At 47.7% G+C, this 25,000-nt stretch overlaps 1 protein-coding gene and 1 long non-coding RNA gene across 3 annotated transcripts in view; one reads left to right on the forward strand and one right to left on the reverse strand.

The window, feature by feature from the left end:
- LOC123775090 (uncharacterized) overlaps window positions 1–20,395 on the reverse strand; it is a 181,444-nt gene extending 161,049 nt beyond the window's left edge. Inside the window, exon 1 of the long non-coding RNA XR_011226025.1 lies at window positions 20,010–20,395. This is a non-coding gene — a long non-coding RNA (uncharacterized lncRNA). The remainder of the gene's footprint in view (window positions 1–20,009) is intronic.
- The window catches only part of LOC123749305 (aquaporin AQPAn.G), a 54,256-nt gene that overhangs the window by 7,263 nt on the left and 21,993 nt on the right, over window positions 1–25,000 (forward strand). For both annotated transcript variants that reach the window (XM_069319283.1, XM_069319281.1), the window contains exon 2: window positions 24,995–25,000. This exon is cut by the window's right edge and continues 138 nt beyond it. In XM_069319283.1, coding sequence (XP_069175384.1) covers window positions 24,995–25,000 — 6 coding nt within the window. The remainder of the gene's footprint in view (window positions 1–24,994) is intronic.

Consider the following 25,000-nt stretch of genomic DNA (forward strand, 5'->3'; position numbering starts at 1 on the left):
ACGACCTGTGTTCCCCTAGAGGTACTGTTGTGTTGGATAGTGTTGCTGTGTTCTCCAGGAACACCAATATGCTACGAGCCACTAAGATTCTACGGGCTCGCCATAGCCCGTGCTACTTGGAACTGTTTGTTCCAAGTAGCGAATCTTCAACAACAACACTAAGATTCTTCCCTTCCTTCAATAACTTACTGCTCCCTTTGTAAGCCTGTATATATAGCCTGGTCGAGGACCGGGCCGCGGGGACACTAAAGCCCCGAAATCAATCAAATCAATCATCTCAACATAACCTCTCTTTCCTTCCTACTCTCTTCACTAGTCAGAATCAGTTCCTTCCAGTTCCCTCTCTTCCCTCCAGTCAACACCCTTTCGAACAGGTCGTAACGCCTCTAATGGCCCAATTACCCCCCCCCCTGCCAACCTGTTCTACAGCTCTCTACCAACAGAGACCGCTAACCCATCATGACTATATAGCACTAGGGAGGGATAAAGACTAGGATCTAGCACAGAACGGGGGAGGGAAAAGTAGCGGTGCCGAACCAGACGATCGGGGATTGAACGCGGACCTGCAAGAAACAAGACCGTCGGAGAGGTCGAGCCTAGCAAGGCTGGACGTTGTCTCTGTAGCGTTGGTCGTGCGTGAACACGGCCTCCACGACGCCTGGCTGCTGGAAGCGACGGACAACGCTCAGTGTTCTCAGTTGCGCGACCTAATGTTTACCACAGCCATTGTCTGCTCCTGTAGACAATGGCGCCAAACAGGAATAGATGAGGAGCGTGATGATACGGCAAAACACAAAGGACAAAAATTCAGAAAAATGTATAAAGTGTCGATTTTTTTAAGTTATATTCAAGTCGATTCGAATTATATTATATATATATATATATATATATATATATATATATATATATATATATATATATATATATATATATATATATATATATATATATGTCGTACCTAGTAGCCAGAACGCACTTCTCAGCCTACTATGCAAGGCCCGATTTGCCTAATAAGCCAAGTTTTCCTGAATATATTTTCTCTAATTTTTTCTTATGAAATGATAAAGCTGCCCATTTCATTATGTATGAGGTCAATTTTTTTTAATGGAGTTAAAATTAACGTAGATATATGACCGAACCTAACCAACCCTACCTAACCTAACCTAACCTATCTTTATAGGTGAGGTTAGGTTAGGTAGCCGAAAAAGTTAGGTTAGGTTAGGTTAGGTAGGTTAGGAAGTCGAAAAACAATTAATTCATGAAAACTTGACTTATTAGGCAAATCGGGCCTTGCATAGTAGGCTGAGAAGTGAGTTCTGGCTACTAGGTACGACATATATATATATATATATATATATATATATATATATATATATATATATATATATATATATATATATATATATATATATATATATATATATAGATATATATATATATATATTTACGTATTTTATACGTATCTGCTTACGTATTTGGGCAATAGTTGTATATATGAATACATGTCTGTAAGGACCAAACTAATTCAATACGAATACATATTGACCTGTTTGTGTGAGTGTTCTCACCTATGTGTGCTTTGGGGGGAGGGTTGACCTTCAGCTCTTGAGTCTCGCCTCTCAATTGGACTACACACTGGTCTTGCATATTTCATAATTGGTCTGACATATGTGATAAGAGAGCCCTCCATGTTTTAAGATGTCTGAAAGTGGTTCTTGAGTTGGCGAACATTTCAGACGCAGCTGCTGATATTCGCTTGTTGTTGGCCTTGGGAACAATTGCTTTGCACTTGCTTGAGTTAAACTCTAGTAGCCACATACTGGACCAGTCCTATCCACATTATTGTACAGTTTATGCAGTGTTCCATAGCATATATCGCAGTGTACTCACCTAGTTGTACTCACCTAGTTGTGTTTGCGTGGGTTGAGCTCTGGCTCTTTGGTCCCGCCTCTCAACCGTTGTGGAAGTGTGGTGGTGTTGTCCACGCTGCCTCATGTAGGTCGGTGTTGCGTGTGTTGCGTGACCCAGCGGGCAACTCAAGGAGGTAATGATGGAACTTATTACCCCAAGTGTGTGTGTGTGTGAGGGGGGGGGGAGGGGGAAGTGTTCTGGTCTGACAGTGACTGTCCATCCTGTCTCTTGATATTATATACACAATTTCATCGTGATTTTCCTCACATGACACAAAACGCTGTTCAAGGCTATTCAAATAATTGTGATTTTTCTATTAAAATTTACAAATGTATATTTTGTGCATGAGAATGTGGAGTAGGTGAGAGAGAGAGAGAGAGAGAGAGAGAGAGAGAGAGAGAGAGAGAGAGAGAGAGAGAGAGAGAGAGAGAGAGAGAGAGAGAGAGAGAGAGAGAGAGAGAGAGAATATGACCAATAATTACCAGACCGGCTCTGAGGGACCTACCCAACAAAGATAACATCCACGATAACAGCCCGAGACATTTCAGTAATTTGACCTCATATCACAACACAATCCAGCAAGATAACCTTTTCAAGAGGAAGATGGCGATAACCACCGGCATACAGGAGTCCACTCCACTTCTCACAGACATGCTTGTGTGTGTGTCTCTAATGAGCCGAGCCACAACATGCTTGGGCATGGCCCCCGGGGCATGATTGACGGTGTTTGGAAGAGACAGGTTTGGATTGACGTAATTGTGATGGACGGATCTGTGTTGTTTCTGGGATACAGAGCATCTTAGGTCCTTAGCTCCTGTATATTGGCACTTTCTCTTGTCTATTTGCTTGTAAAACCAACATATATATATATATATATATATATATATATATATATATATATATATATATATATATATATATATATATATATATATATATATATATATATATATATATATATATATATGACAGTGTCAGGCCATGGAGGAAGAATTGAAACAGGAATTTCCTTAAATTCCTGATATTTTTTTATCAGGAATTTTTTTTTTTAGATATTTTAAAAGATATTAAAGAGGAAATTCCTGTTTCAATTCTTCCTCCATGGCCTGACACTGTCATATATATATATATATATATATATATATATATATATATATATATATATATATATATATATATGCGAACAAGCCTGAATGGTCCCCAGGACATATGCAACTGAAAACTCACACCCCAGAAGTGACTCGAACCCATACTCCCAGAAGCAACGCATCTGGTATGTACAAGACGCCTTAATCCACTTGACCATCACGACCGGACATAATGAGGTGATAGCCGAGGCTATTTGAACCACCCCACCGCCGGCACTCGGATAGTTATCTTGGGCATAGCATTTTACCAAATCACCTCATTCTTTGGGGCAACACGTGAGGAACACAAATGCGAACAAGCCTGAATGGTCCCCAGGACATATGCAACTGAAAACTCACACCCCAGAAGTGACTCGAACCCATACTCCCAGAAGCAACGCATCTGGTATGTACAAGACGCCTTAATCCACTTGACCATCACGACCGGACATAATGAGGTGATAGCCGAGGATTAAGGCGTCTTGTACATACCAGATGCGTTGCTTCTGGGAGTATGGGTTCGAGTCACTTCTGGGGTGTGAGTTTTCAGTTGCATATGTCCTGGGGACCATTCAGGCTTGTTCGCATTTGTGTTCCTCACGTGTTGCCCCAAAGAATGAGGTGATTTGGTAAAATGCTATGCCCAAGATAACTATCCGAGTGCCGGCGGTGGGGTGGTTCAAATAGCCTCGGCTATCACCTCATTATGTCCGGTCGTGATGGTCAAGTGGATTAAGGCGTCTTGTACATACCAGATGCGTTGCTTCTGGGAGTATGGGTTCGAGTCACTTCTGGGGTGTGAGTTTTCAGTTGCATATGTCCTGGGGACCATTCAGGCTTGTTCGCATTTGTGTTCCTCACGTGTTGCCCCAAAGAATGAGGTGATTTGGTAAAATGCTATGCCCAAGATAACTATCCGAGTGCCGGCGGTGGGGTGGTTCAAATAGCCTCGGCTATCACCTCATTATGTCCGGTCGTGATGGTCAAGTGGATTAAGGCGTCTTGTACATACCAGATGCGTTGCTTCTGGGAGTATGGGTTCGAGTCACTTCTGGGGTGTGAGTTTTCAGTTGCATATGTCCTGGGGACCATTCAGGCTTGTTCGCATTTGTGTTCCTCACGTGTTGCCCCAAAGAATGAGGTGATTTGGTAAAATGCTATGCCCAAGATAACTATCCGAGTGCCGGCGGTGGGGTGGTTCAAATAGCCTCGGCTATCACCTCATTATGTCCGGTCGTGATGGTCAAGTGGATTAAGGCGTCTTGTACATACCAGATGCGTTGCTTCTGGGAGTATGGGTTCGAGTCACTTCTGGGGTGTGAGTTTTCAGTTGCATATGTCCTGGGGACCATTCAGGCTTGTTCGCATTTGTGTTCCTCACGTGTTGCCCCAAAGAATGAGGTGATTTGGTAAAATGCTATGCCCAAGATAACTATCCGAGTGCCGGCGGTGGGGTGGTTCAAATAGCCTCGGCTATCACCTCATTATGTCCGGTCGTGATGGTCAAGTGGATTAAGGCGTCTTGTACATACCAGATGCGTTGCTTCTGGGAGTATGGGTTCGAGTCACTTCTGGGGTGTGAGTTTTCAGTTGCATATGTCCTGGGGACCATTCAGGCTTGTTCGCATTTGTGTTCCTCACGTGTTGCCCCAAAGAATGAGGTGATTTGGTAAAATGCTATGCCCAAGATAACTATCCGAGTGCCGGCGGTGGGGTGGTTCAAATAGCCTCGGCTATCACCTCATTATGTCCGGTCGTGATGGTCAAGTGGATTAAGGCGTCTTGTACATACCAGATGCGTTGCTTCTGGGAGTATGGGTTCGAGTCACTTCTGGGGTGTGAGTTTTCAGTTGCATATGTCCTGGGGACCATTCAGGCTTGTTCGCATTTGTGTTCCTCACGTGTTGCCCCAAAGAATGAGGTGATTTGGTAAAATGCTATGCCCAAGATAACTATCCGAGTGCCGGCGGTGGGGTGGTTCAAATAGCCTCGGCTATCACCTCATTATGTCCGGTCGTGATGGTCAAGTGGATTAAGGCGTCTTGTACATACCAGATGCGTTGCTTCTGGGAGTATGGGTTCGAGTCACTTCTGGGGTGTGAGTTTTCAGTTATATATATATATATATATATATATATATATATATATATATATATATATATATATATATTGGTAGCAGTCATTCTTGTAAACATATGTTGTTGAATATGACTGAAAGGGTAAGATTAATAATTCTAACATGAATCTTCTCAATAGTTCTTATGTTTTTCTTCACTGTCGAGGGTAATTGAAAAATTAACTCTCCAAAATTCATTCATTTACATTTATATTTTTGGTCTGACGACTAGAAGCGTTTCGTAAGGCTTCTTACATTTTCAAAGACTTGGTTTACATATAACATACATCATGCTTTTTATTTGTTTTCAGTGAAGTGATATGACACAAATGTTTTGGGTGAGGTGGATATTAATTGGGTATGAAAGGCATACGAATAAAAGTAACTACAGAAGGCCTATTGGCCCATACTTTCTCTTGCTGCTCCTGTGTTGGTTCGGGGTCTTGAAGTGGGTAGAATATAGTTTTGCGTTAATTGGCTGTTGATTGCTGGTGTTGACTTTTTGATATGTAGTGCCTCGCAGATGTCGAGTCTCCTGCTATCGCTGTATTTATCAATGATTTCTGTGTTGCTTGTTAAGATTTCTCTGGTGATGGTCTGGTTGTGAGAAGAGATTATATGTTCCTTGATGGAGCCCTGTTGTTTGTGCATAGTTAATCGCCTAGAAAGAGACTTTGTTGTCTTGCCTATATACTGAGATCTTTGGGGATTACAGTCCCCCACGTGGGCATGTGAAGGCATAGACGACGTTGGTTTCCTTCAAGGCGTTCTGCTTGGTGTCTGGAGAGTTTTTCATGAGTAGGTTGACCGTTTTTTGTTACCATTTTTTACCCTTACCCTTTTATCTCACCCTTTCGGTCATATTCAACAACATTATATATATATATATATATATATATATATATATATATATATATATATATATATGGAAGCATGTTGGTATAATAAAAGTAGTGTGAGGTGTAATGATATACTCACTGGTCTCTCTCTAGTAGCCTCAAGGGTAATATTTTTTGTCTGTTTGTCCGGGTGGTGGGAGGCAACCCCCCTTGAACCCTTCCCCCCTCTCCCCCCCCACCACCCACTCCCCCCTCACCTTCTGCCTGGCAGGTGCACCTGGAGAGTCCAGCAATTACCTGCCAGGTGGGGGTACAGGTAGCAGGGCATCTTTGCTTCTCTCTCTCAGGTGTCTTTTCAATTTGTCTCAGTACCTTTAGATTCCTTCAGTGTCCTGGTCACTGTAGCTCGGATTAAGATACGTTCGGTTAGGTTAGGGTGCAATGAGGTTGGTTTAGGTTAGGTTAGGTTACGTTGGGGTCGGTTAGGTTAGGGTGCAGTGAGGTTGGTTTAGGTTAGGTTAGGTTACGTTGGGGTCGGTTAGGTTAGGGTGCAATGAGCTTAGGTTAGGTTAGGTTAGGGTTTGTCACGAAGGTTTTCCGCTGGCGAACTGCCTTGTGTACGGAATGCCACAGTGAGTATTCGAACACATCGGCCGGTTTCTAAGTCCGGCTACCTCGGCATTCCGGACATACCTTCGGTAAATCCGAACTCCTTGGCATTCCGGTTACCTCTAAGTCCGGCCACCTCATCTGGCCGCTACGATTGCCACACCAATTCGAAATTATTGTTATGGTAGTGATGATGGTGTAGTGATGGTGATAGTGAAGGTGATGGTGGTGGTAGTGATGGTGACGATGATAATGATGGCAGTCACGGTGGTGATGGTGATAACTGATAACGGCAATACTGATAGTGATGATAACGACGGTTGTGACGAGGACTTGATTGCTTAGATGACCGACTGATGGTAAGAGGTTGATGGTGATGGGCATAATGGTTGTTGGGGCTGGATATGGTGAAGGTGATGTGGATGGTGACAGACAGAGGTGAGCAGGCAACCAGTTTCTGGCCACAGTGCGAGTCACCATAAGTGACCATCCGCGTCCTAAATGCCATCGACTTACGCTTCCAAAACTCACCCAAACTGCTGCTGTTTCAGATTCAGCTACTGGGAACAAAAAGTTCCAAGTAGCACGGGCTATGGTGAGCCCGTAGTGGACTTATCTGGCACAGGAGCGGGACAAGTAGCACGGGCTATGGTGAGCCCGTAGTGGACTTACCTGGCACAGGAGCGGGGCAAGTAGCACGGGCTATGGTGAGCCCGTAGTGGACTTACCTGGCACAGGAGCGGGGCAAGTAGCACGGGCTATGGTGAGCCCGTAGTGGACTTACCTGGCACAGGAGCGGGGCAAGTAGCACGGGCTATGGTGAGCCCGTAGTGGACTTACCTGGCACAGGAGCGGGGCAAGTAGCACGGGCTATGGTGAGCCCGTAGTGGACTTACCTGGCACAGGAGCGGGGCAAGTAGCACGGGCTATGGTGAGCCCGTAGTGGACTTACCTGGCACAGGAGCGGGGGCAAGTAGCACGGGCTATGGTGAGCCCGTAGTGGACTTACCTGGCACAGGAGCGGGGCAAGTAGCACGGGCTATGGTGAGCCCGTAGTGGACTTACCTGGCACAGGAGCGGGGGCAAGTAGCACGGGCTATGGTGAACCCGTAGTGGACTTACCTGGCACAAGAGCGGGGCAAGTAGCACGGGCTATGGTGAACCCGTAGTGGACTTACCTGGCACAAGAGCGGGGCTGTAACTTGTAAAGAAACATGTTGTTGTTTAAGATTTAGCTACTCAGAACGAAGTGTCCAAGTAGCACGGGCTATGGTGAGCCCGTAAACCCGAAGTGCGCCGAGCTCCTATAACTACTAGCGGGTGACGGGTGAGGCACAGCCAGGGTGACGGGTGAGGCACAGCCAGGGTGACGGGTGATGAGTCAGAGAAAGCGAGCCAGGATTCATCTGGTAGGATGACATCCGTTGGATGTGATCTCCAGCTTACAGCTGAGCTTAAGGTGCCGTTCATCGAGGTATTGTGACCTGTTGATCCACTTAACTATAACTCATAGAGGAGTTGAACTCCAGTTCATGGGTTCTACCTTCTCAACCTAGTCCATTGGGAGCATTTGATTTCCTTCAATGACGCTAGTATTTCTTTCTCTAGTCTTATATGATTTACTAACACCTCTTTGCTCCTTGGATAAGTATACGGGCATGCGTATTGTGTCCGATGCTCCATGCTAGCTAGCGCTGCATGTCCCGCAACTTGCCTGACATACGTGGTACACAGAACTGACTCAAATTTGCCCTGCTGTCTTTCCTCACGCGACACACTGGCACGTGCTTCTGCTGTTGCTCAAGAGCGTTTGTTTTTTGCATGATGGGAGGGGGGAGTGTGGGAAGGGGGAGTGTGGGAAGGGGGGGGGGGGTGTGGGAGCAGGGGGGGAGGGGGGGGAGGGGTATGAGTTGAAGTTCACACTGGAGATAATGGATAGTCCCCCCCCACCCCCGTCAACCTGTACCCTCCACCTATCCCAATGTACTTTCAAAATATTAAAACAAAAAATCACATTCTCCCTCACTCTTCTCTCTCCCCTGCCCATTTTTTCCTGTTCCACCCATCCCTCGCCCCCTCTCCCCCCTCCTACCCCTCCCCCCTCCCTCTCGGTCCCCCTCTTCCAGGTGAACCAGTTTCTCAGAATTATCTTCAATGAAACAGTTGGTGTAACGAACTGTTTCTAAGAACTCTCCAGAGGGCAGTGATTCGGGCCAAAAACGTTATGAGCTTCCAGTTCCGGATCATTTACAGTGTTCTTAGCTATGGGAATGACGGTGAAGTTTGTCTTACAGACAATAGTCACTTACTGATCTGAGAGAGATGAGAGACGCAGGCGGTGAAAGAGACAGTATAGAACAGTAGCGTCTTATGTACTTATGGCTAACACACACAATTGATAGGGCAGATAAAGACAGACTATTTAACACACGGGGCACACGCACAAGGGGACACAGAAGAGTTAGGGGGGGACATGATCACCACATTCAAGATTCTTAAGGGAATCGATAGGGTAGATAAAGACAGGCTATTTAACACAAGGGGAACACGCACAAGGGGATACAGGTGGAAACTGAGTGCCCAAATGAGCCACAGAGATATTAGAAAGAACTTTTTCAGTGTCAGAGTGGTTGACAAATGGAATGCATTAGGAAGTGATGTGGTGGAGGCTGACTCCATACACAGTTTCAAGTGTAGATATGACAGAGCCCGATAGGCTCAGGAATCTGTACACCTGTTGATTGACGGTTGAGAGGCGGGACCAAAGAGCCAGAGCTCAACCCCCGCAAGCACAACTAGGTGAGTACAACTAGGTCAGTACACACACACACACTTCTTTGACCTCACCAAGATTCGAACCTGCGTTTCCAGGGACTCACCCTACTGAAGGAAGGCTTATACTGAATATGTTCTACTGTTCTACCTTGGCTTATACCGAACATGTTCTCTTTATCAATCACATCAATTGCCGCGAGAAATCTTATATATCGTTATCATGTCTCCTCCGGTTCTAAGTTTTGTGAGATTCAGCACATAATGTGAGCATTGTGGGGAAATACCCAGCAGACACCTGGATCACCCGTCCAACGCCTAAGGCTAGAGTGAATAACACCTACTGGGCCTGCAACAGGCTTAGGGCCCATGCAAGAATACACCTGCAAAAAAAAATCAATGTTGCCACATCAGCATGTCACCTGAGGGAGAGAGAGTTAGAGTCCGAGGTATAACTACTCACTATTACCAACTATCGGGAGTTCTCAACATATAATTGTGAATATAACTTGTCTATCTATCAGGTATTGAAGGTAATTAGCTATGGTCAACCTGTCAGTGTTGGAGAGCTGAAATATGTCTTCTGGGGATGATTAACGATATGGGAAAGCTGGCTTGTGATTGGTGCTTCGGTTACCAACTACTTGTTAAACACTTGTTATTGCTCTATTGGTTACGTGAAATTATTAGTGGCCTGTGATTGGTTGCCAGGAGCTTGGGAAACACCATTTATGGTTGGTTGTGGGAGGTGGACAGATGGGGAAGGTTGTTGTTGCTTAAGATTCGCTACTTGGAACAAAAAGTTCCAAGTAGGACGGGCTATGGCGAGCCCGTAGTAGCGTGGTGGCAGGTGAGGTACCTGGCCAGGTGGTCCAGCCTGGTGCATGCAAGTCAGGCAGAGAATTTACTATAGTCATCATTATCTGTCAACCTCATTGTACCTCTCTTCTCACGTCTCTCTCATCCTTACTTTGCCACTTCAGCTTCTCTCATGGTTCTATTCTCCCCTTTATTCTCACTCCTCTCTATTTTCTCCTTCTACCTCCTGTATCTACTTCTCCTCATCTGTATCTACCGATATCTACTAATGTGTTCCTCCTACTGGTGCCTGAAGTCGGTCTATGAAACCTAGTGTTTATACTTTATAATATTATGTTGATTAAGGGTCGTCTGGGGATCCTTCGGATGTAGGTTCGAACCCTTATCACGGCCCTTGTGGATTTGTTCATAATATTATCTTGTGTGAAGCTGGTAACCGGATTCCACAGAGAGAGAGAGAGAGAGAGAGAGAGAGAGAGAGAGAGAGAGAGAGAGAGAGAGAGAGAGAGAGAGAGAGAGAGAGAGAGGTAAAACACGTACTGCTTCGTTCTGATCCTGTGAGTGCGTGAGTGTGTGAGTGTGCGTGAGTGTGTGAGTGTGTGTGAGTGCGTGTGAGTGACCACAGATGACACCAGCCTCGGTGTCTGCACTACCAGAGTGAAACAAGAGACCAGGCAGGTGTTCACCCTTATCACCACTACGCACATGGGTCATTTTCCCAGTGTAGGGGGGGGGGCCAGAAAGCCTCTTAGGCTTACCAAAGCCCCTCCCAACCAACATCAACATCCCCAGAATGCGACCCACAACAGTTGACTAACTCCCAGGCACCCATTTTCCGCTCGGCGAACAGAGGCATCAAGTGAATAAAACCGTGCCCAAACGCTACTGAACAATGCGGCAGTGTGGTAATTATCGTGCATGAGGCAGGGGTTGTGTTAGGCTAGTTTAGGCTAAACTAGGTGTGGTATCGTATTGTCCTAACAGTCAAAACTGACTTTACTTCTCCTACTTATTGATATAATTTTAAATTTTAAATTTTGCCGCGAGGGGCGAGTTTATTGGGCAGCGTCCACTCATCCTGTGAGTGGACACACCGCCATAGTGACAGTATTGAGCAGCGCCACTCATCCTGTGAGTGGACACACCGCCATAGTGACAGTATTGGGCAGCGCCACTCATCCTGTGAGTGGACACACCGCCATAGTGACAGTATTGGGCAGCGTCACTCATCCTGTGAGTGGACACACCGCCATAGTGACAGTATTGGGCAGCGCCACTCATCCTGTGAGTGAACACACCGCCATAGTGACAGTATTGGGCAGCGCCACTCATCCTGTGAGTGGACACACCGCCATAGTGACAGTATTGGGCAGCGTCCACTCATCCTGTGAGTGGACACACCGCCATAGTGACAGTATTGGGCAGCGCCACTCATCCTGTGAGTGGACACACCGCCATAGTGACAGTATTGGGCAGCGCCACTCATCCTGTGAGTGGACACACCGCCATAGTGACAGTATTGGGCAGCGCCACTCATCCTGTGAGTGGACACACCGCCATAGCAGCATGTACAACACTCCCCAATAGGAAGAAAACCCGCTGGGTTGTTCATCCTGTCACTTGTACCCAGACACAGCTGGGACTTGCTTAACTGTCTCAAGTGAACAGCTCCTCAAACAAGAAGATTAACATCTATATCTTTACAACTCTTGACTTTTAATACACACACACATTTTATAATATAAAAAAGTCTTTATCCAAATAAACGAGAAGGATTCTTAAGATTCTTAAGCGGCGGGTACACTATATACTCTGTCGTTAAACGAGCATTTAAACGATGATAAATGTATATTTATATCCATTAATATACAAATGTATATTTACATACATTTGTTGGTACTGTTTCTAACCGCTGCAGTATGACCGTTGTGGGGTATGGGACTGCTGAAGTATGTGTGTGCCTGTGTCACCTCTGGCAGTGTTGGTGAACCATTAACTGTATTACTGCCTAGTGCCATGCCTTGGGCTCGCTTCCACGGGTGTGCCACACTACCACATCTCCCGGGGCTCAGCCACGGCTGCCAATTCTATTCCTATGTGAAGGAGCTGCTACCAGAGGGCTGGATTCCTTCCTCTCAAAGGTCGCTGATGATGTACAAATTATGTGGATACAAATAATGGTTGACTTAAAAAATTACAGGATGACCTGGACTAAATTAAAGAATAGTCCTGCAAGTGGCTACAAGAGTTTAACTCATGCAAGTGCACAGTATTTGGTGCTGGGAACAAGATAATAGACACCTGTTACCAGAAGCCCACATAACCGTATATTATCAGCTGTAGATGCAAGTAAGGCACACATATGAACAGGAACTCGTTCAGGACCTTGTAATCCACATATAATAGACCAATTCTGGAATATCGGTTCCAGCACTGAGTCCTCATCTCGTTAATCTCGAACGAAAGCTGTAGAAGGTTCAGAGACATGCCACCGGAATAGTCCCAGAGCTGAGAGGTATGAGATATGAGGAATGGCTATACACCAACACCACCACACCAACACTCTCTCCATCACCACACAACACCCTCTCCACCACCACACCAACACCACCACACCAACACTCTCTCCATCACCACACAACACCCTCTCCACCACCACACCAACACCACCACACCAACACTCTCTCCATCACCACACAACACCCTCTCCACCACCACACCAACACCACCACACCAACACCCTCCCAACCACCACACCAACACCCTCTCAACCACCACACCAACACCCTCTCCACCACCACACCAACACCACCACACCAACACCACCACACCAACACCCTCACCACCACACCAACACCACCACACCAACGCCCTCTCAACCACCACACCAACACCCTCTCCACCACCACACCAACACCACCACACCAACACCACCACACCAACACCCTCACCACCACACCAACACCACCACACCAACACCCTCTCAACCACCACACTAACACCCTCTCCACCACCACACCAACACCACCACACCAACACCCTCACCACCACACCAACACCACCACACCAACACCCTCTCCACCACCACACCAACACCACCACACCAACACCACCACACCAACACCCTCTCCACCACCACACCAACACCACCACACCAACACCCTCACCACCACACCAACACCCTCACCAACACCCTCTCCACCACCACACCAACACCACCACACCAACACCACCACACCAACACCCTCACCACCACACCAACACCACCACACCAACACCCTCACCACCACACCAACACCACCACACCAACACCACCACACCAACACCCTCACCACCACACCAACACCCTCTCCACCACCACACCAACACCCTCTCCACCACCACACCAACACCACCACACCAACACCACCACACCAACACCCTCACCACCACACCAACACCACCACACCAACACCCTCTCCACCACCACACCAACACCACCACACCAACACCACCACACCAACACCACCACACCAACACCCTCACCACCACACCAACACCACCACACCAACACCCTCACCACCACACCAACACCCTCTCCACCACCACACCAACACCCTCTCCACCACCACCACACCAACACCACCACACCAACACCACCACACCAACACCCTCACCACCACACCAACACCACCACACCAACACCCTCTCCACCACCACACCAACACCACCACACCAACACCCTCACCACCACACCAACACCACCACACCAACACCCTCACCACCACACCAACACCACCACACCAACACCCTCTCCACCACCACACCAACACCACCACACCAACACCCTCACCACCACACCAACACCACCACACCAACACCCTCACCACCACACCAACACCACCACACCAACACCCTCTCCACCACCACACCAACACCACCACACCAACACCACCACACCAACACCCTCACCACCACACCAACACCACCACACCAACACCCTCACCACCACACCAACACCCTCACCACCACACCAACACCACCACACCAACACCCTCTCCACCACCACACCAACACCACCACACCAACACCCTCTCCACCACCACACCAACACCACCACACCAACACCACCACACCAACACCCTCACCACCACACCAACACCACCACACCAACACCCTCTCCACCACCACACCAACACCACCACACCAACACCGCCACACCAACACCCTCACCACCACACCAACACCACCACACCAACACCCTCACCACCACACCAACACCCTCTCCACCACCACACCAACACCCTCTCCACCACCACACCAACACCACCACACCAACACCCTCACCACCACACCAACACCCTCTCCACCACCACACCAACACCACCACACCAACACCACCACACCAACACCCTCACCACCACACCAACACCACCACACCAACACCCTCACCACCACACCAACACCCTCTCCACCACCACACCAACACCCTCTCCACCACCACACCAACACCACCACACCAACACCACCACACCAACACCCTCACCACCACACCAACACCACCACACCAACACCCTCACCACCACACCAACACCCTCACCACCACACCAACACCACCACACCAACACCACCACACCAACACCCTCACCACCACACCAACACCACCACACCAACACCACCACACCAACACCCTCACCACCACACCAACACCACCACACCAACACCCTCTCCACCACCACACCAACACCACCACACCAACACCCTCTCCACCACCACACCAACACCACCACACCAACACCCTCTCAACCACAACACCAACACCCTCTCCACCACCACACCAACACCACCACACCAACACCCTCACCACCACACCAACACACAAACAGACCAACCAATCATAATACCAAATTAGCGCCATCCTGTCTATGTAGGGTCGAGTCCTCTTCTCTTTCCTGTCTCACTATTACCGTCCTAAACCACCCAGAGAAGATACTGTCAGTAACATTATCTCTCTATGTGACCCTGTCTACACCCAAGGTATCTTATACCACTCTCTACACCCAGGGTGTCCCTACACTTGTATTTCTTATACCACTATCTACACCCAGGGTGTCCTACACTTGTATTTCTTATACCACTATCTACACCCAGGGTGTCCTACACTTGTATTTCTTATACCACTATCTACACCCGGGGTGTCATACACTTGTATTTCTTATACCACTATCTACACCCGGGGTGTCATACACTTGTATTTCTTATACCACTATCTACACCCAGGGTGTCATACACTTGTATTTCTTATACCACTATCTACACCCAGGGTGTCATACACTTGTATTTCTTATACCACTATCTACACCCGGGGTGTCATACACTTGTATTTCTTATACCACTATCTACACCCAGGGTGTCATACACTTGTATTTCTTATACCACTATCTACACCCGGGGTGTCATACACTTGTATTTCTTATACCACTATCTACACCCAGGGTGTCATACACTTGTATTTCTTATACCACTATCTACACCCGGGGTGTCATACACTTGTATTTCTTATACCACTCTCTACACCCAGGGTGTCATACACTTGCATTTAAAACTTTGCTAACGAAGACACTGACATTTACACCAGGCGCTGTATAGTACACAGACTGGTTTAGGCTCCAGCTCATGGCCTCCAGTTCTGCTATACTCATGAAGGATACGACCTGTTCTACCCACACTACTTGCTTGTACGTGAGCAGTGTACCACACTACCACTGACCACACTACCACAGTGTACCACATCCAAGCATCATAATTTCTACCTCTCAGCCTAACCATCAACGTACAAACCCTAACAGCCCACCTAACCTCTCGAGTCCGATGCATAGAAAACGTAAAATATACGAGCCATTACTTTTGATAGTAGGTTGTGTTTGTAACGTTGTGGTCATAACGTTCATAAAGCGACCTATTAGGGGGGGGGGGGGTTGTTTTCCAGGTCACGACGTCTCGTGAGACAAGAAGGCTTGACTGTTGTGTCTGGCTCAAGCAACATTGTTTACACTTGAGCTGCTTTGTGTGTATACACTTGCACCACACACTCACACTCCCAGACACACTCACACCCCCAGACCCCCAGACACACTCACACCCCCAGACACACTCACACACTCACACCCCCAGACACACTCACACCCCCAGACACACTCACACACTCACACCCCCCAGACACACTCACACCCCCAGACACACTCACACCCCCCAGACACACTCACACCCCCAGACACACTCACACACTCACACCCCCAGACACACTCACACACTCACACCCCCAGACACACTTGAACCAGCGACACTTACACAAGCTGTGTATCCACGAGTGTGAGGTGTAAACCCTCGACACTTGCCAGATACTCAGCCAATTACCAACAAAAATGCAAGACACGATTAAATGGCCGAATTCTTGAACAAGGAATGTTGTTGTAGCTGTGTTTGTTATTTGTTTAATATACTTATATTATCATTTGTATATTGCTATTAGTGTTAATCTTTATATACGACACACACACACACACACGTACACACGTACACACACACACGTACACGTACACACACACACACACACACGTACACACGTACACACACACACACACACACACACACACACGTACACACGTACACACACACACACACACACACACACACACACACACACGTACACACACACACACACACACCTGCAAGGATTAGTTTGGATCAGAGGCGGAAGTACCTTGTTGTTAGGGTGTGTGTGTCTTCCCCGGACGCACGCGCGTGCTCTGCCTGTTTATTCCTGAGGGTCATGAACTCCAGTTCTTGGGCCCCGCCTCTTACCTATCATTCATCAAATGCAGCAAATCCGATCCAATTCACTTTCAGTCAAAATAGTTACTAATTAACAAAATTGCATCATTACCCGAGAACGTAAACATGTATACATGTATATATGTATAAAATGTATGCTATACAGGGGGAATATTATACATGTCACTCGGTCAACCATAAACAGGTATTCACCTCATTCCACCAATGGGATGCCGCTGCTATGTCGGGACAGGTGTGTGAGAGTGAGCACTAGCACACCTGTGCAGGTGTGGACACCTGTGCTACTGACCCCGATACTGTGTCTCCCAATCTCGCCTACATCTGTCCCTTTTTCACTCAGTTCTCCATCCACTAATATGCTTTCTAACTTGCCTAGCTAGCGAGAGTGGGTGGTGATAGTGTAGGGTGGTGATAGTGGTGGTGACTGATAGTGTAGTGGTGGTGATAGTGATAGTGGTGACTGTGGTGATTATCAAACAGTAACTACAGGCTGGTGACGTCTAGTTCCTTGTTGAAGTTAAGGATTCGCTACCTGGAACAAAGTTCCAAGTAGCACGGGCTACGGTGATCCCGTAGTGCCTTCATCTAGCTCCTTAACCCCTGTCTACAAGCATTGTTCAAGGTACAATAACCTGTTATTTGATTTTTAACTTCAGTGACGTATTGTTAGTTTAAGGAGGTGGCTTCCAGGACTTCTTTCAGCGTCTGGCCTTTATTGACCTCTTAAGAGTGTACCAATACTTCCTTACATTTATTCGGTTTATTTTCGTGCTTCCACTTGTGCCCTCGTGTTGTTCTGTCTCTCAATTTAAAGAGGCTGCTCTTGTGTATCTTGTATGTGGTGATCATGATCCTCTTCGCCATTCCATGCCAGTGCTGCGTATTTTGGTGTTGATATGGGGTGTAAAGATTGTATTGAGTCTTTATTTCTGCTTTTAAATGGCATTGCAATGTTAGCCAGCGTGTTATAAGCTGCCTTTGTTACTCTGGAGCCGGGAGCCGGTCGGCCGAGCGGACAGCACGCTGGACTTGTGATCCTGTGGTCCTGGGTTCGATCCCAGGCGTCGGCGAGAAACAATGGGCAGAGTTTCTTTCACTCTATGCCCCTGTTACCTAGCAGTAAAATAGGTACCTGAGTGTTAGTCAGCTGTCACGGGCTGCTTCCTAGGGGTGGAGGCCTGGTCGAGGACCGGGCCGCGGGGACACTAAAAAGCCCCGAAATCATCTCAAGATAACCTCAAGATACAGTGTAGATATCTCCTGGTCTCCTCTCTCCCTTTACCATCTTCATGACCTTACACTTGCTGCTCTTCAACTCTAACAACCTAACCACTCCTGGAGTCTGTCAAGGTCTTCCTGTAAGTTTCTGCGGTCCTCCTTGTGTTTAACATTAGCTTTGCGTAGTCTGCAAACATTGATATGTATGACTTCACTCCCTGGCGCAGGGCATTGACGCTAGGAACAGCTGCTGTCCCAGGACTGGGCGCTGGGATCCCACTTGTCACACTGATAGGACCGTCTCTCCCACTGTGACTCTTTGGTGTGTGTCCGTCAGGCACTCCCTTACCCTGATTACGGTTTGTACAAATATCCCAGCTTGTTTTTTCATGTTACGAGAGAGGGAGGGAGAGAGAGTGGGTAGAGAGAGAGAGAGAGAGAGAGAGAGAGAGAGAGAGAGAGAGAGAGAGAGAGAGAGAGAGAGAGAGAGAGAGAGAGAGAGAGAGAGAGAGAGACAGAGAGACAGACAGAGAGACAGACAGAGAGCAGACAGAGAGAGAGAGAGCAGGCAGAGAGAGACAGGGAGACAGACAGAGAGACAGACAGAGACAGACAGAGACAGAGACAGAGAGAGACAGAGAGACAGAGAGAGAGAGAGAGAGAGAGAGAGAGAGCAGAGTAAGGTTACGGCATCATTAGTGTGCATTGCTCACCCTAACACCCGTAACACCTGTGGTCAAACACCTACACACTCGTGGCCTTGGAGTAACTTTTAGGACTGGGGTCTACGCAGGTGTCCTCACCTGTGCTCAGCATGCTGTGAACCCCAGGAAGGAGGGGAGAGAGAGAGCTAGCTCCTAGCACTATCTTTCCTAGCTCCTAGCACTATCTTTCCTAGCTCCTAGCACTATCTTTCCTAGCTCCTAACACCTCGTTTTCCAGGTAATTTCAATTGCTTGTCAGCCACACTGTAAGTGGACACTTTCCCCCACATCTCTGTACTCACTTTCTTTCCCTGTGGGTAAATTCCCCACCCCTCTGAAGGCAAATTCCCCACCCTCTGAAGGCAAATTCTCCACCCTCTGAAGGCAAATTCCCCACCCTCTGAAGGCAAATTCTCCACCCTCTGAAGGCAAATTCCCAACCCTCTGAAGGCAAATTCCCCACCCTCTGAAGGCAAATTCCCAACCCTCTGAAGGCAAATTCCCCACCCTCTGAAGGCAAATTCTCCACCCTCTGAAGGCAAATTCCCAACCCTCTGAAGGCAAATTCCCCACCCTCTGAAGGCAAATTCCCCACCCTCTGAAGGCAAATTCTCCACCCTCTGAAGGCAAATTCTCCACCCTCTGAAGGCAAATTCTCCACCCTCTGAAGGCAAATTCCCAACCCTCTGGGAGAAAGGTTTGATCACATCCTACACATCGACCCTTCCATCTCCCCCAAGGGAAGCAGGACGTGGCTCGATACCCCGATACATAGTTCAGTAGTGACTCACATCTCTGGTCCAGAGTCACAGATCACTTCAATCTACAAAAAAACTCGCCTTAAAGGAGTTTTCCTCCTTCTTTTGTACTTTAACTCGAGTATACAAAGATATATAATGGAATACAAAGATATATAAAGATATACAAAGGTATACACATGCATATCAATATTTACAAAGGTATATAAATGCATAAAAAGGGATACAAAGTATACAAAGGCATTCAAAGCAACAGTTGTAGATTTAGGGCAAAGTCAAGGTGGAGAGGGCGTGGTACTCACCTATCAGTACTTATCTCCCTGTGACTGACAGGGAGTAAGGTCTAGCTCCTCGTGCCCCGCCTTACTGGCTTTGTTATACTTGTTGTCTTATAATCTGACTTTTCTGACATTCGAAGTCCTCATCAAATCTGGCCTAAAAAGTGTGGGTTGTGGTGAAGGTGGTGGTACTGGTTGTGTGGTGGTAGTGGTTGTGTGGTGGTGGTAGTGGTTGTGTGGTGGTGGTAGTGGTTGTGTGGTGGTAGTGGTTGTGTGGTGGTAGTGGTAGTGTGGTGGTAGTGGTTGTGTGGTGGTAGTGGTTGTGTGGTGGTAGTGGTTGTGTGGTGGTGGTGGTTGTGTGGTGGTAGTGGTTGTGTGGTGGTAGTGGTTGTGTGGTGGTGGTAGTGGTTGTGTGGTGGTGGTGGTTGTGTGGTGGTGGTGGTTGTGTGGTGGTAGTGGTTGTGTGGTGGTAGTGGTTGTGTGGTGGTAGTGGTTGTGTGGTGGTAGTGGTTGTGTGGTGGTAGTGGTTGTGTCGTGGTAGTGGTTGTGTCGTGGTGGTAGTGGTAGTGTGGTGGTAGTGGTTGTGTGGTGGTAGTGGTTGTGTGGTGGTAGTGGTTGTGTGGTGGTGGTGGTTGTGTGGTGGTGGTGGTTGTGTGGTGGTGGTGGTTGTGTGGTGGTGGTAGTGGTTGTGTGGTGGTGGTAGTGGTTGTGTGGTGGTAGTGGTTGTGTGGTGGTGGTGGTTGTGTGGTGGTTGTGTGGTGGTGGTGGTTGTGTGGTGGTAGTGGTTGTGTGGTGGTGGTGGTTGTGTGGTGGTAGTGGTTGTGTGGTGGTGGTGGTTGTGTGGTGGTAGTGGTTGTGTGGTGGTGGTGGTTGTGTGGTGGTAGTGGTTGTGTGGTGGTGGTGGTTGTGTGGTGGTGGTGGTTGTGTGGTGGTAGTGGTTGTGTGGTGGTAGTGGTTGTGTGGTGGTGGTAGTGGTTGTGTGGTGGTGGTAGTGGTTGTGTGGTGGTAGTGGTTGTGTGGTGGTGGTAGTGGTTGTGTGGTGGTAGTGGTTGTGTGGTGGTGGTGGTTGTGTGGTGGTTGTGTGGTGGTGGTAGTGGTTGTGTGGTGGTAGTGGTTGTGTGGTGGTGGTGGTTGTGTGGTGGTGGTGGTTGTGTGGTGGTAGTGGTTGTGTGGTGGTGGTAGTGGTTGTGTGGTGGTAGTGGTTGTGTGGTGGTGGTGGTTGTGTGGTGGTAGTGGTTGTGTGGTGGTAGTGGTTGTGTGGTGGTGGTGGTTGTGTGGTGGTAGTGGTTGTGTGGTGGTAGTGGTTGTGTGGTGGTAGTGGTTGTGTGGTGGTAGTGGTTGTGTGGTGGTTGTGTGGTGGTGATAGTGGTTGTGTGGTGGTAGTGGTTGTGTGGTGGTAGTGGTTGTGTGGTGGTGGTGGTTGTGTGGTGGTAGTGGTTGTGTGGTGGTAGTGGTTGTGTGGTGGTGGTGGTTGTGTGGTGGTAGTGGTTGTGTGGTGGTAGTGGTTGTGTGGTGGTGGTGGTTGTGTGGTGGTTGTGTGGTGGTGGTAGTGGTTGTGTGGTGGTAGTGGTTGTGTGGTGGTGGTGGTTGTGTGGTGGTGGTGGTTGTGTGGTGGTAGTGGTTGTGTGGTGGTAGTGGTTGTGTGGTGGTGGTGGTTGTGTGGTGGTGGTGGTTGTGTGGTGGTAGTGGTTGTGTGGTGGTGGTAGTGGTTGTGTGGTGGTGGTAGTGGTTGTGTGGTGGCAGTGGTTGTGTGGTGGTGGTGGTTGTGTGGTGGTAGTGGTTGTGTGGTGGTAGTGGTTGTGTGGTGGTAGTGGCTATGTGGTAATTTTGGTTGTGTGGTGGTAATCTATCAATTCGATAGCTAATTTAGGTTGGCTGGTTGGATTCCTATGTCTCAGGTTTGCCTAAAAGGTTTAATTTTTTACGAAGTGGCGTCACACACAGATAGCCAGAGCTCTGAAGGGTTGTGGTTCATGCTGGCAGGGCTCTAGCTCCACATCCCCCCCTTCCCTTCCGATTCCCAATAACCGATGCTCGGATTCTATCGTAAAAGTGCCATTTTTTTGTACCCTTTTCTGGCACACGGTTTTAATTGGTCAGATGAACTGTTAAGTTGTTGCTTGTTGTTACGTAACAGTGGCACGACTGAACGAAGCAAGTCCGCGGTACAGGCACGATAAACACACTGATTGCCACTGAATCGGCGTTCGGATTCAACAATCCAGGTGCTTCCTGAACATGAGCTCTTTCACGCTCCGTGAGGGATAGATGATCAGCCAACACCATTCTCTTCCACTCTAGATGAGAGGAGAACGTTGTCCACACAGCACTGTTCTACGTGCAAGTCACCTGTGGCTACACATCAGCTGATGTGGGACAAATCAGCTGACCGATGTAAACACGCTTGGCGGGAAGGGGACGCTTACAACACGGAACGCCGGAGGCCAGATGTAAACAAAACATTTTTGTCTTCCTAAAAGCTTACTACACGGAATCTTCTGCATTAAATGTCTCCATGGAGATGTCTACGGTACAAGTGACAGACGGAATCATATATACAGAAAAATGACAGATTAAGAAATGCAAATTGATATGAATTTTGATAAACTTTTATAGCAAAGTATTCCATACAAGATACAAGGTTCAGAGGTGAAGAGGCACAGATAGCATGATACACTGACGTGGAGGGGAGGAGAGAGAAGAGGAAGGGGCAGGATGAGGAAGGATAGGCGAAGGAAGGTATCGGGATAGGTGATAAAGTGGCCGAAACAGTCTTCATCCTCTCCCTCCCGTCCCATCTCTCGCTACTGACGGAATGACTTTAGTTCCCCCTTCACCATGACAGAGATCAGAGAAAATGGCACAGGACCTGGCGAGAGACAACCGCTGAGCGCTAAAGCTTTGAGCATGTACTCACCTATTTTGAGGTTATCTTGAAGTTATCTTGAATTTCGGGGCTTAGCGTCCCTGCGGCCCGGTCCTCGACCAGGCCTCCTTTTTGTTACACACCCCCAGGAAGCAGCTCGTAGCAGCTGTCTAACTCCCAGGTACCTATTTACTGCTAGGTTAACAGAAAAGGTTAACAGGTTAACAGACTAACAGTCTCCGTGGTGTAGTGGTAAGACACTCGCCTGGCGTTCCGCGAGCGCTATGTCATGGGTTCGTATCCTGGCCGGGGAGGATTTACTGGGCGCAATTCCTTAACTGTAGCCTCTGTTTAACGCAACAGTAAAATGTGTACTTGGTTGAAAAAACGATTCTTCGCGGCGGGGATCGTATTCCAGGGACCTGCCCGAAACGCTACGCGTACTAGTGGCTGTACACCTCCGCCGGGGATCGAACCCAGAAGCTTAGGACTACGAATCTCGAGCGCTGTCCACTCAGCCGTCAGACCCCTAAGCCGTCAGGTACCTAGTTGTACTCACCTAATTGTGCTTGCAGTTTTCTCTTTGTTCTTAGTGGTATATGCTTTCTACATGTTTCTATTGCTACGGTGCCTATTTACCCAGCGGGTTTTCTTCCTATTGGGGAGTGTTGTACATGCTGCTATGGCGGTGTGTCCACTCACAAGATGAGTGGCGCTGCCCAATACTGTCACTATGGCGGTGTGTCCACTCACAAGATGAGTGGCGCTGCCCAATAAACTCGCCCCTCGGGGCAAAATTTAAAATTTTTTAAAAATTCTCGAAGCACTGGTTCAAGTTTGCATTATCTAGCTGTTCTTCCCAGCATATTTCTGCGAGGTCTTGGCTTACTCGTTCCCAGTTAATTTTAAGTTATTAAAATTGTGTTTACTGAATTTTCCTCCTGTTGGATGTGAGACTCTTCGTGTACTGAGAACCTGCAACAGCTTTCCTTCTTTGCTCAACCTCGCTACTGTTCTGTCTGAAAATGTTCCAGTTCTGCGTTTCTAGTTTGTTGCTTTGGATACTCTGCCTTACACACACGTCTGGTTATATGGAGATGATATATGGGGTTTGTTGAGTATTGGTGTAGTGGTGAGGGGGACTAAGATGGGGTCAGACGTCACTCACACACACACACACACACACACACACACACACACACACACACACACACTCAAATGTTGATAGCACCTGAGCCAAATAGCCTCTTCGATCTCTGCACTAGTTGGCTGAAGGTTCTGAGGCAGGGTCCAGGAGATGAAGCTCAACCCTCGAAGGCATAAATCGCGCAGTAGAATCAGGAGAATATATTTTCCATGCTCTAGATTTTCAGCTTGCATTTTTTAATTTTATGTCACACACAACGCCCACCCCACTCCACACACACACACACACACACACACACACACACACACACACACACACACACACACACACACACACACACACACACGTACACACGTACACACTACCCTGCCAGCACATCTATGCCAGTACAACCCAACGTGTTTCCTGTCCCTAACTGGATATACCTCAATAAATTTTTGGCTGTTGTTGATCTACGTCCCCTGAGATGATCATTCAGTCTCTCTTACTCCTACATAAACTTAACTGTATGCCAGAAAATGACAAACTATTTAACAGTACACGAACAAGGGGACACAGGTGGAAACTGAGTACCCATATGAGCCACCAGATACTGGCTATTTATCAGCCAAATACTGGCTATTTATCAGCCAAATACTGGCTATTTATCAGCCAGATACTGGCTATTTATCAGCCAGATACTGACTATTTATCAGCCAGATACTGGCTATTTATCAGCCAGATACTGGCTATTTATAAGCCAGATACTGGCTATTTATAAGCCAAATACTGGCTATTTATAAGCCAGATACTGGCTATTTATAAGCCAGATACTGGCTATTTATCAGCCAGATACTGGCTATTTATCAGCCAGATACCATTTCCATGTCTAGCAGCCTACACCAGCTTCCTATGAGGCATTCCTCCCTCTCACCTCAGGTCCTAGCCCTCATACCCCCAGCCCAGCAAGCACATCACGTTAGAAGCTCATGTTGATAACTTTCTTTTCCCTTACAGTCTGTG

The sequence above is a fragment of the Procambarus clarkii genome, chromosome 92, assembly GCF_040958095.1.
Source record: "Procambarus clarkii isolate CNS0578487 chromosome 92, FALCON_Pclarkii_2.0, whole genome shotgun sequence".
NCBI lineage: Eukaryota > Metazoa > Arthropoda > Malacostraca > Decapoda > Cambaridae > Procambarus > Procambarus clarkii.